Source organism: Peromyscus maniculatus, chromosome 6 (genome assembly GCF_049852395.1).
Source record: "Peromyscus maniculatus bairdii isolate BWxNUB_F1_BW_parent chromosome 6, HU_Pman_BW_mat_3.1, whole genome shotgun sequence".
In the NCBI taxonomy this organism is placed as follows: Eukaryota; Metazoa; Chordata; class Mammalia; order Rodentia; family Cricetidae; genus Peromyscus; species Peromyscus maniculatus.
Window position 1 is genome coordinate 98234406 of NC_134857.1, and position 13481 is coordinate 98247886.

Here is a 13481-nt window from a genome sequence, read left to right on the forward strand (position 1 = left end):
TTCAAAGTCCTGTGGGCTTATTTGCTGGTGGCCAGAGGAAGATAGATACTCCCTGATCCCTGGAGAATTCTGGAAGATCCAGTTGCTCTTTAGACTTGTGCTTCTGCATGTTACGGGCTCAGGGCGTGGAAGAACGCAATTGTTTGCTTTTAGTTCTGGGGATCTCTGACCCCTGAACCCGCCTACTAAGCTCGGCCTTGACTCTTAGTCAGCAAAGACGAGCGCGAGCACAGCCCAAAGTTCGCTCCAGTGGAGCCAAGGAGCCTGCTACCAGTGGGACAAGCTGTTAGGCCGGCCTAGAGTGTTGCCCCGCCCCGGGGGCGTGTCCTCCGCGATCGCCCCGCCCCCACTGCCCGCCTTGGCTAGGGCAGTCAGTGCACCAGCTCTAGGGCAAGCTGAGGCTTCCGTGCCCGGGCTGGAGGCTGCGGTCACTAACAGAGAGTCTGCGTGCGTGAGTCTGCGGCCGGGGAACGCTGCCATGGCGGGTGTGCTGAGCAGGGACACACCGGACATCGAGGTACCCACCGCAGTCCCGGGGTGGGAGGGCCACCGAGGGGCGGAGGTCTGGGGGCGCGCCCGGGGCACAGCAGGTGACTCTCTAAGTTTCCCCAGGGGAGACTTGTCGGCCAGGAGGGACACGGCACCCTGGGACCAGGAGCTGGTCACTTCGTAGGAGACTTAAAGGTAGCCACCTTTCTCTGCCTTAAGTCACGGTAACCCAGAAGCTCCGAGTTCAGAGGCATGGACTCCAGGGGACCAGAGCGCCCCTTCTCACCCATACGACCCTGCTCCGTCCCCTCCGTGGCGTTGTGGGGCTCCCACCCAGTGCCCCCACCTTCAATAGCTGAACCTTGCTGTCTGCAAAAGTGGAGTCTAGAAATCCAAGATCCAGGCCGCTATCTCTAGCTTTGCTGGCCAAGGTATTGTTTACGACTTAATTTCACATTTGGAAGAATGGAACTAAGTACAGAGGACATTGGAAAGTACATCCTCCCCGGAAAGAAATACACAAACTGCCCTGTTCTCTCCTCTCAGCAGTGTTTAATTCTCTCTTGCATTCTGTTTCTGCAAAAAATCTCATCGCTCTGTGAATAAGTTCCAACCTGAAATGGCAAAACCTTTCGTTTGAGTTCTTCTAGGTACTTTAGTGTATGTGTGCTGGGGAAAAGATTGAGTTACAACCGTGATTTTAATCACACTGAATCAAAGCCTGTGTTTCTCGGGGGTTTCTGTTTCGTTTTGTTTAGGGTTTTTCTTCGAGATAAAAACAAAACAAAACTCCTGTAGAATATTTGCGCTTGCTCCTAGCCCCTCTTCCCTTCCTCCTTACCCCTCCCTCCCCCCAGCCTTTCCTCCCACCCTCCCTGTGCTTGTTTAGAAATAATAGGCTTTCCTCCTTTGTTCTGTTCCTTTGAATCAAGTTTAAAACCACCTGTTTGCAGGATAACTGGTTTTTGTCGCTGTTAACGAACCTTTATATGCTCCTAAAGGAAAGCTGATCGTGTTTTAACAGACTTCCTATTTGCCTTTGGAAAATTCATTTTAGTGATAAGAGCTAAAAGACAACATGTGGACTTCTTTATGTAGTTTACTTAGGACTTACCTTCATAGTTTCATTTTTGGATATTAAACAATGTGCTTGGTTTAATGAACTATTCATATGTGTACAGGACACAGATACCATGTCTGACTCAAGTCATGGTCCTCTGTGTACTAACCTGGATTTAACGACCCCGGCACATTTTTGTTGTTAGACTGAATCAGTTGTCTGTCCTCTGGCAGCATCCAGGCTGTGCAGACTTCAGGAATTAGTGTCAGAGATTAGATGACTTTTGGCGTCTAGCTGTTAAATTTCAGAGTGGTGTTTCAAGCTTAGCTGATTTCATTCTTTATGCTTCTCGTGCACCTGTCTTGGAAAGCAGTTTTTACTGGCATTCTTATGGAGAAAGTGAAGCTAGTGAGACCTTTTGTCGAGCTTAATTGTACAAACTTGATCCAAGAACATTTAATCACTTTGAGCCTTCCCTCCATTCAGCTGAGTGTAATCTTACTGTGTGGCCAGTCAGCCTGATGCACCTTGTAACCTGGTATGGCAGTATTCACCAGTCTGTACCTCTTATGTGCTGTTCAATGTGTGATCCGTACTCTAACCAGTAGCATCTTTTATCACCCACAATACTTTACTTTTCCCTCAAAGTATTACCTATGAATCATGAGCTAAAAATACCATGAAAGAGCGTGAAATTAATCATTAAAATATAACGCAGTGAGGAAAAATACATTAAGCAGGGAGGAACACACACAGAGATGTCTCCGTTAATCCTATTAACCCACTGAAGTTTTCTTTGTGTTGAAGAATCAGAATAAATTATGAAAGCTTAATTTTCTGTCAAATTCAAAAGCTTTCCTGAACACATTCATTAAAAACCATTGTGGGGAGAGTGATCTGATGGTGATCATTGTCTTTGTCTCAAATACATGGAGAAGGAGGCAATTTAAATAAGGTGGGAAATAGATGGGGATCAGAACACACTGATAAAGCACTTGATATTTTAGAAAAGTAGAGAAGGTAACGGAGGCCACCTACTGTATTAGTGATATAGTTTTCCCAGTGAGCTACCTGTAGAATATGGTTTCACAATCAGACACATATTTTGTCAAATTACTGAAGTCTTCAAAGTTGTTTTGTGTCTGTTTCTATGGGAACATAGTAGAGAGCCAGTTCACTAAACTGCACTTAGAAGGTTTCCTGGGCTGGAAGAAGGACATAGAAAGGGTATTCTAGTTGATGATAAGACCTAGCCTATAGAATCAAACATTGCTGTCTTTGTTGAAATTGCAGAAACGGTACAAGATGCCAAGTCATCTTTTGCTGTTGCATGGTTATCGCTCAGAACCCATCTTCTGGAGCTAACTACTGGGATTGGGGCCTAGCTTTGCTCCTCTGTGGCTAGGTGACCTTGCCCGTGTTACCTAGCTCTCAAAGCTGAAAGCAGTATGGAACATAAGAATGGTGTGGTTAGCACCTGCTACAGATACTGTTAGGGTCTGCGAGAAGTCCCATAAAAGACCACCAGTCATGTATGCAATCATCAAGAACATTTATTAATATCCAACATGTTGGGGTCTAACCATCCGGCAAAGTGGCAAATGGAGACCCTGAGAGAACCTCGCTTAATCAGGGTTAGGGGAATTCCAGGGAGGAGAAATTAGTCTGTAGGCTGATTGGTGGGTTTCTATGGATTGTTACAGGATTGGTAGGTGGTTCTAGTGGTTAGGGACTTGCCAGAGGCAGGGTAGGGAAAGCTATCCTTAGCTAGCAGAAGGCTGTGGAAGTACCTGCTGAGCCAGCAGAAGGCGGTGGGGTGCCTGCTGATTGGTTGCCCTTGAGCTGTGGTTTTCCTGAGAACTGCTTGCTCAGCTCCAGTCAGCTCCAGTAAACTGAAACTAAGGCCTGGTCTCTGGCAGGGGCTACTAGGAAAGCCTGTCATGGCTCTTGTCTGGCTGCCCAGCCCTCTCAGTACACAGCTTCATGTTAGGAAAAAGGGCCAAGGTTAACAAATAAATGAAGCAAAGGATGTTGTCATTAGAAAATTCATTTCCAACAGATAATTAGTACTTCAAAGTGGATTAATAGTAGCCACATAGTTTAAAATACCATTTTGCTTTATTATTTTGATACAGTCTAAATTTTGCAAAGCATGACTTTTGAATCCAGACTTTCCTGGGAGAGTTTCAAAGTAGGTAAGTATTGGCCACTGGTCACTTTCCCTGACCTCAGCAGTAATTTCACAGTATTTCTTCATTCAGACTGAGTCGCCAGCCAGTTTGATGTCAGTATCGGCACATCTAAAAGCAAGGAAGAATGATTGTTCAGAACTTCACTTTTGCTCCTGCTCTCCACTCACCTTCAAAGATAATTGGGAAGGGACAATGGAAGTATGTAGTTAAAGCTTTTAACCACCTGTACACTAGTCATTTTGGTATTTACAGCCAAACTAAGTTACTGCTTACTCCTCTGCAGCCTCCCCAGTCATAGCTGAAGTCCTTCCCTTGCATTAACCACTGAGTGAGTGTTCAGATTTACCCTGAACAGAAGAAACAAATTCCAGTCTGCTGCACACAAAATGGAGTGGGTCTGAGTCAAACAGAAAAGGTTCTTGTTGCTGCTCCTATGCCTTCTGCTGAGCTTCGAAGACAGTGGAGAACTTTTTGTACTTGGTAGTTAAGAAAGGGACGTTTTAAAATGAGGACTCTGGAAAACGGAAGTATAAGGAAGGACCTGCTTCAAAAGAAGGAAGACACAGGTTCAAAATTGGCAGAAATAGCAACATACATTTCAGGACATCTTTCATTATAATTGCTTCTGCCCCTGTATTAGGAAGAGCCAAAGGAGAAAAATTAGTGTTCAACTTTATGGAAGTTGAGAGTTATGTATTTATTTCATTCATACTTTTTTTTTCAAACTGAGTATATAATATTCCTTTCCTCTCTCCTTGTATTCATCCACTGGGCATCATAGAGCTTGTAGAAACACAATTGACAATGGTTTTTAAAGCTTTTTACTTAAAAACAATTAATGGGCTTTAGTTGTGGAATATGTGTTTTATCCTCCAAATTTTAAACTGTTCTGTGGATCACTTATTTTTAGAGTAGTAGGGAGTTTACTTGAGTAGTACAAACATGTATATCTGCTTATTTGCCTCAAACTATAATTAGTTCCATTGATAGTAGTTTGTGTGTAGCATACTGCATGTTTCTGCAGCTAGAAATCAGTAGTAGAACATATCATCCTATCAAGCTCTATGTGAACAGGCAACAATACAGGCTGGAAGGTAGACCTCCCCATAGAGTACAGATGTGCCATCACTCTGGGAGATTTTAAAAGCAGAAGTTCAAGTCCCAGAAGTTGGAGCAGGTGCACAGAAAGACAATGGGACTGCAAAAGAAGACTGCCCTAAAATGCCATGGCAAAGTGTGAAGAGAGCTTTGGCATGGTCCAAGCTTCAGTGTAGCTAAAGAGGAGCCTGAAAAACAGAAATGGTCAATTCATTGGTTTTTTTTTTTTCCTGTTTGCTATATGGACACAACAACAGCTATGTATTACAGATCTCCATTTCTTAAAACTGTGCCAAAGGGCTGGACTGTGCCAAAGGGCTGGCGGGATAGTCCTGTGCTTGTTGAGTGAGCAGGGGCACCTACCCAGGTGTGATCCTCCTCCTGGCTCACTGAGTAGCAGTGAGAGATTCTGTCTCAAAATACGGAATGGAAGTCTTCCTTTAGGAAGAGCACTCAAGGCTGACTTCTAGCATCACACACACGAACAAGTACACACACACACACACACACACACACAAAAAAAAAAAACTAGTACAGAAAATTTATTCCATTTCTATTCTATACTAATTAAAATGTGTAATCAGACATTTGTTGCTGGTAACATTATTTATTTATTTTATTAAGGAATTGTTAAACTCAGCCGGGCGGTGGTGGCGCACGCCTTTAATCCCAGCACTCGGGAGGCAGAGCCAGGCGGATCTCTGTGAGTTCGAGGCCAGCCTGGGCTACCAAGTGAGCTCCAGGAAAGGCGCAAAGCTACGCAGAGAAACCCTGTCTCGAAAAACCAAAGAAAAAAAAAAAAAAAAAAAAAAAGGAATTGTTAAACTCATTTTACAAAGCAATCACAGATTCCCCCACTCCTCCCACCTCCTGTGCCTCCCACCTTCCCCCCAATCCACTCTCCATTCCCTCTTCCAACAAGGCAAGGTCTGCTGGTAACGTTACTTATAATCAAGAGTTTTATCTTCAAATATGACACGTTCACTTTCTGAATGTCATTTGCTTTTAAGCTTTCTTAAGACAGAAATGGTTTCTGGCCTCACGTATCAGTAGTGTTCAGTTTTCCTGGAGTGCGCTGTGTCACTGAGGTGACTTTGGGTAGCTTCATGTAGTTCTTGTAATACATGGTCACTATTATTTTTGTTATTCTTTCTTAAAATACTGCATTCTTAGGTACCAAGTGCCTGCATTTAAGACAATGAATAACTTTTACTTTAGGCAGTTTAGCACACTTGTCTACTAACTAGTGTTTGGAACTAAAAAATTTTGTATGAATTTATTTTTTAAAATGTCAATTTTATTCCATGGTTACTATTTAAAACAAGCATTGTATTAAAAATATTCAGTTAAAACTTGCATTCAAAATGGAAACTGTGAAACTTCACACTTAATTTTACACTTTTAGTATTGAATATATTTTATGCACTTAACCAACACCTAAATAACAAAAGAAATCTATGACGGAATTAGAACTAGAAAAATAGTTAGCCTTATATTTTTAAACTCATACAACTGTATGTACAATTCTAACTATATGTACGTTCATCAAGTTGCATAATCTTTGGGTTTGGTTAATTTTCATATGTGATGTTTTTATTTCATTCCAAATTTTTTATAATGAAGTAAAATAAATAAGAAAAAAGTTATAATATATATATATTGAAATATATATATTGAAATATATATATATATATATATTGAAAAGTACTGGTTCTGCTGTTTCCTTGGATATTTGTTTTTATTTATTTATTTATTTATTTATTTATTTATTCATTCATTCATTCATTCATTCATTCATTCATTTAGTTGTTTCATGACAGGGTTTTTCTATGCAGCCTTTTTCTGCCTTCCCAGTGCTGGGATTAAAGGCTTGTACACCATGCCCTCCAGGCTATGTCTTTTATTGTTATGGCCTGTCCTTTCTTCATCATCCAATTGAAATTGATCTTATTTATTTCCCACATAAGAGATGTGAGGATTAATACATAAAACACCTTCACATAAAATGAATGCATTTGAAATGGTAGTTCAGGGGCAGGTGAGGCGGCTGGGCAAGGAAGGGCCCTTGCTACCTAGCCTGATGCCTTGAGTTCAGTCCTGGAGCCAACATAGTGGGAGGAGAAAACCAATTCCTGCAAATTGTCCTCTGACCACCATGACTGTGCTGTGGAATGTACATGCCTACTTACAGATACACATACACACAATGTAAATAAATTAATGAATAAAAACCAAAATGGTCATGCCTATTGGCTACATGAACTGTCTTTTACGGTCATTTGGATAGAATTCGCTGGACTTTAAGGATTTCCTAGACATGTTAGAAACTGGTCTTCTTTTTAAACAGATATGTGAAAGTAGAATCTAGATTTTGTGGGGGGAGAGGAAACATAATGAAATTCAAAGAATTACCAGGGACACTCAGTGTGGACCCATGAATGCTGCGGGTGTGTGTTATGAAAGTTGTTGATGGTATGGGGAAGTTAATGACATTCAGGTCAAATTAAAGATTCCTGTTTGCCTTCATTGCTACTTAATGTATGCTTCTAATCCTATGTTAATGCCAGCCCCCTAGTGCAGGCCTCAGGGAACACAGAGGAATTATATGGTAGAGACCTCATCTATTCAGAACTAGCAACATCTAAATGGTGGAATGAGAATAAAATTCAGGGCTTTCCCCTTTTATAATCCTTTTATTTTTTTTCCAAACTATACCTTACATATGGATAGATTCTTCAGCAATTTTAATACAATATCAAAGCTGATGAAAGGGTAAATATTATTTGAGGATATCCATTTATTAAAAGTTTGAAGCAATTTGATGTTATTCTTTTCCTAAAAGAAATCCCATGCAACTGAAATATAACAAGATATTATTTGTACTAAATACAAGGTTTTTTTCCTAAGCAAGCACATACACTTTAAGTCACTTTTTTCCCTTGGATTTTCAAGTGTCCGTGAGCAGACCACACTCGTATTTGATAGTTTTCTTAACTCCTGGGATGCGGTAGGTTAGAGGCCAAACTCTTCTGTTCCAAGCAATTGTATGAGTACTCTTTCTTAACAGTGACCAGGTATCCTAATATTGTATACATCCTGATTATTTTCTTGGAGAATTTCAGCCGGGTTGTGTAATGCATTCTTCCTTCCTTCTGCCTGTATCATAATAATTAAAGAGGCCACGTGAGTCCCTGTCTCCCAGGTGCTTGGAAATTGATATTATGAGTGCTTATGAATGTCCCCTTGAGGCAGTCTTGACTGGGCCACTTTGAAGAAATATCTCTTCATCAATAATTAAGCCCCGAGGGCCACTTCTCAGGGGACACACAGAAAATTACATGTCAGCTCCAGGACTGATTTATACAGATGGTGGCCACAGATGAAGCCCTGAGTGCATGTCTACATCCTAAGTTGTTGTTTTTTCTGTTTGTTTTGTTTTGTTTCCTGCAACTTTAAGTTTGGACCCATCACCACTTTCACTTCTCTGGGAAAAGTCATCCCCTCCTTTGACTTTGGTTCTACATGCCCAGGTTAACACATTTGGGTGTTTTAATCCTTGTGAAATTCTTTGAATGTATTAAAAATTGTTTATAGTAGCATGCTGAGACTTTTAAAAGTTTAGTATTTCTAACAAAAGAGTAACATGAATGTCTTCAGCAAAACAATAGAAAAGACTATCTTTCTTTCTTCCTTTCTTTCTGTCTCTCTTTTATTTCTCTCCCTCCCTCCTTCCCTCCCTCCCTTTTCCTCCCTCCTTCCTTCCTTCCTTCCTTCCTTCCTTCCTTCCTTCCTTCCTTCCTTCCTTCCTTCCTTCCTTCCTTCCTTCCTTCCTTCCTTCCTTCCTTCCTTCCTATTAAAAGACCTGGGATGGTCTTGCTTTATTAGGAGTGACCCTTGAGAGGCTGTTTCTGACCTTGTGGAGGTCACTCGGTCACTGTTTGCTGATTCTTCAGTGAGTCTGCTGTTAGTCACTCCTTTAAGGGGCTAGTGAGGTAACTCAGTGGGTCACAGAGTCTGCCACCAACCTCTAGGACCTGAGTTCAATTCCCCAGGTCACACTCAATGGAAAGAGGAGACAAACTCCTGAAAGTTGCTCTCTGACCTCTACACGCACACACTGGAAATAACCCATTTGCACTTACACACACACACACACACACACACACACACACACACACACACACATACACACACACACACACACACACTAAATAAACAAATAAATAAATAAATAAATAAAGGAAATTGTTTGAAAGTGTGGGCTGCTATGTGATCATATAGAGGAAGGTGGTCATGTTCTGACTATTCTGTTTGCCCAGTCTGTGAGTTCATATGTGCAGCTCCCCTGTGTCAGAAGCACTGCTTCCTTGTAGTCATGCCTCACCTCTGGTTCTTACACTCTTCCCATCTCCTCTTTCAATGCCCCCCAGATCCTTGGGAGGAAGTCATGTTCATATTTGTTCCACATAATACTGAGAATTCCGCAGCCTTGTATTTTCTGCACTTTGATTAGTTGTTGGTCACTTTGTTAACCATCTACTATACATAGAAGCTTCCTTGCTGAGGATTGAGAGCTCCATTAATCTATGGGTTTAATGGTAAGTCATTAGGACTTAGTTTAATGCTCCTCCAACTTATCAGAATAATAGTCCTATGTTCTCTACTTGGGCTTATGGCTAGTGTTGCCATAGATTCTTGACCTGACAATGATGCCAGGTATGAGTTTCATCCTTTGGAGTACAATTCATATCCAATCAGAAAGTGATTGGTTATTTGTATGATGGCTATACCACTATTGCACCAACGAACATGTCTTGTCTGAGAGTCCTTGTGACAATAATCAATATTTTGTGGATTATGGATGATAGCTTTTGTGTATATATTTGCTTATGTGCAGGCACACGTGTGTTCATATATATATACATCTTATCCTCAAGCATTGTTTCTAAGGCACCAGATGCCATTTTCTTTTGTTTCCATTATTTTTTTTTGCTTTGTTTTTGAGACAAGGGTCTTTAATGGCTTGGGTCTCACTGATTGAATAGGACGTCTGTCCATCAAGTCCTAAGGGTCTTCCTTTGTTCACCTCTTCAACACTGGGATTATAAGCATGCTGTACAACACCCAGCTTATTGTATGTTGGTTCTACAGATTGAACTCAGGTCCCTATGCTGACTCACTAAGGTGTCTCTCCAGCTTCCAAATAATGGCATTGTTAATTTGAAATTAGGGCTGGAGACAAATCTCTCAGTCAGCTTGGTAATTATCAGTGGAAAGGAGAGCACAGCTGGGGAGATATCAGTCCCCACCTCCCCTCCCCCTGCCCCTGGGAGAGTTCAGTACTTACCTCTGACTCTTTTTCTCACAGTAGCTTCAAAGCTTTGGGGACTTCTTTTCATTGAGAAATGCTGGAGTTAAAAAAATGAAGTCCTCTGTAATTAAAAAAAATGTATTCAGTTTCTTGCATAGATCCCCAGGGATAAATCATGGCTCCTTTCACGGTAAGATGTATATTTCTCTGTATCAACCTGCGTTAAACTTCTTTTCATTTCTCAAATTTAATGCTAAATTATTTTCATGATCATTAGTGAAGATTTAAAATATGCCAAAGAGAAAAGCAAAATAAATAAATAAAATTATGACCGCAGAATCTGGAGAGATGGTTGAGTGGTTCAGAGTGCTTGCTGTTCTTCCAGAGGACCCAAGTTCAGTTCCAAGAAACATGTTTTGGTTTTTTGTTGTTTTTGTTTGTTTGTTTTATTTATTTAATTTTTTGAAGGAAGGGTGTGTCTTTTCCAGGCAAAGACAGAGACTGGATAGAGGTGTAGCTACTGACTCATTCTACATATTGCCCCAACACTGATTCGAAGTGCCAGAACATAAGGCATCCAGATGCAGCTTGCTTGCAGAGATGATGTAGTTTGTACTTAGTGCTTCTTAATGGAACATAGTCTGAGCTTTGTGTGAGGTCAGGAAGGAACAGGGAGAATATGTCTGCACTGCAAGTGGTGTTTTTGAACAGGGAGCATCCCTAAATCTCAAGTCAACACCTTAAAAGGATAAGGCCGCACCTGTTCATCCTTTGAGCCAGGATGGAAATGTTCCTATTGTCTCAGTCTTTTTGTCCCTCCCCGTAGGACCATTGTGGCAAACCAGGCTGTCAGAAGATGCTTTTCACCTAGGCCAGCCTCATATTGGAAGCAGGAGTGGGTGATCATGTGACCTTGTATCATGTTTGTGTATATGTTCAAGAGGACATGTGCAAAAGTTTTGGTTATTTTTAATCTTCATTAATAAAAATGTTATATTTGAGTATAGATACATTTGAATTAATGCACTTTTCCCCTCATAATAAGAAATTTCATACTTTTGGGGTTAATTAACCTGAATAACCCTGAGTTCATGCTACATTTTAAAGCTAAATTTACCTCTAGTTTGAGGCTTATGTCTCTGATTTGAATGAGTTGAAAATATTTGCACATGAAAAGTTACAAGTTCATAAAAACTGTGTTTACCATCCCTCCCCCCTCGTCCAAATAGCAAGAAACTAAAGTATTCTTTATGTTTGCTTAAGATCACATACTTAGAATAGGCTCCTAGATGAGAAATTATTAATGGTAGGTACAATTAATGTAAGAACTTGTTATTTTTCAAGTCGTGAATATGCTCAGTCCCAGTATATAGTAGCTTGCCTTGTATGGATGTTTATGAAGTGCTATCCTTTCCTTTATTCTATATTTTAAAATAAATAATTCAGTGAAAAACTGTTTCCTTGGTTTAATTTGTGTTTGTTTGAATAGAATTGTGGAGGCTAAAAATTACTCAGGGTCCGAGAATCTGAGCTTGCTTTACCCAGCAGGGCTGCATAAGGGGATGCTTTGACCATGGGTGTGGTTACCAGGTGTTTGGAAGGGTCTGCACTTGGCTGTGTGGTGTGCTTTGATCTAACAAGGGGAAGGTCTTTTGCCCCACCCCTTGGCATTGTTATAAAAAGCCTCTTGAATAAACAGAAAAAGCCATTGGGTTTTGATCCAGGTCCTCCCGAAGCTATCCTGTGTTTTTGTCTTTCTCCTCTTCACTATCTTTTTATCTAATATTTTTTTTCATCCCTCTCTCCTCCTCATAGGAACCCTGGGAAAAGTAGGAACTGGCCTCCCACGAAAGTATTTTATTTTTTCCATCCATTAATAGTTGCACTTTTATTTTAGACAAATTATTTAGATAGTGCCTTCTTTAAAAAAATACTTAATTAGTTCTTTGAGAATTTCAAGCATAGTGTATTTTGATTATATGCATACTACTCCACAACTCCTTCTAGATCCATGCCTTCTTCCATACCCACCAACCTTTGTGACCTCATTTTCTTTAAACCCATCAGGTTCAATTTGTGCTTCCGGTGGGTGTTGGACCATCCACTGTAGGAGCATGGCTGACTCACCAGAGACCAAATCCTTAAAGAAAATCAACTCTCTCTTCACCAGTGCCACCACAAGTACACTCATGTACATGTATGTACACCTGCATCTGTATACCTGCATGCATCTGCATCTACACGATACACCTTCCCCACAAAATAATAAAATCAGGAAAAATGGAAATATGAAATACAAATAACCAAGGCAAAAACATAGACTTTAAGAAAAAAAAAATAGGCCCTAATGAATCACAAAAACACACAAAATTATTGCTGTTTTAGACACAATTCACCAAAAGTAGCTCCAGAAAACTTAATAAATAGCAATAAGCCCGTGTATCTGATCAATTATAACACTCATTGTTTATTGATATTTATAGTAAGTAATGTCTCATCATTACAGATTTTAATTGTAATAAAAGGATATCGAAGAGTAGGGGTGAAGAATATAGACTCGAGGGGCTGGAGAGATGGCTAAGTGTATAAGAACATTCTGTGAAAGCATGAAGCCCTGAGCTTGAATTCCCAGAACCCATATAAAAAGCTGGGCATATTTTAGGTGCCTGTAGACCCAGCATTAGAAGTCAGAAGCAAATGGCTCCTGAGAGCTTGCTGCTCAGTCAGCTTAATGTGAGCTTCATGCCCAGTGGAAGACACTGTGTCAATGCAGTAAGCAGAGAGTGATAACGGAAGACACCTGACATCCTCCTTTGGCCACGTGCACTGGAGCACACCTCATATACTCAAGTGTGTACACCACACATGCAACGTACCCCCACTCTGGAATGAGGGTGCCAGCTCACCACTCTGCCACTTTAAAGTTCTGACACAGTCAAATAACAGAAACATTTTGGTTTTAGCTCCTCATCTGTGAAACAGAAATAGCATAGTACCTGCCTCTTCCTTCTAGTTGGTCCAAACATGGGCAAGAATGTAGTGAATGTCAGATATCAAAATATTAATAATGGCTGTCACTTACTGTTATGATGCCAATGATCTTTCTACACGTGTATTTCTGAATCTCTGAAAGAACATGAACTTACTGATATTTTTTGTGTGTCCATTCAAAAATATTTATTAATTTCTTACTATGTACAAGACAGTTGTGTCATAACAGAATGATCATCAGCAGAAAAGCTTAAATTCGTGGTATTTGAGATAATAGTATGTGCTTCTGTATAAACAAACCAGGATGACGTGATGGGGAGTGATCAGTGGCCCTTCCTTT

General features: G+C 40.6%; 1 protein-coding gene across 1 annotated transcript in view; it reads left to right on the forward strand.

Annotated features, from left to right (window-relative positions):
* Positions 1-250: 250 nt before the first annotated feature.
* Dpyd (dihydropyrimidine dehydrogenase) overlaps positions 251-13481 on the forward strand; it is an 837903-nt gene continuing 824672 nt past the window's right edge. The window contains exon 1 of the mRNA XM_006977841.4: positions 251-517. Within this exon, the coding sequence (XP_006977903.2) occupies positions 479-517 (39 nt within the window). The 5' untranslated portion in view covers positions 251-478. The remainder of the gene's footprint in view (positions 518-13481) is intronic.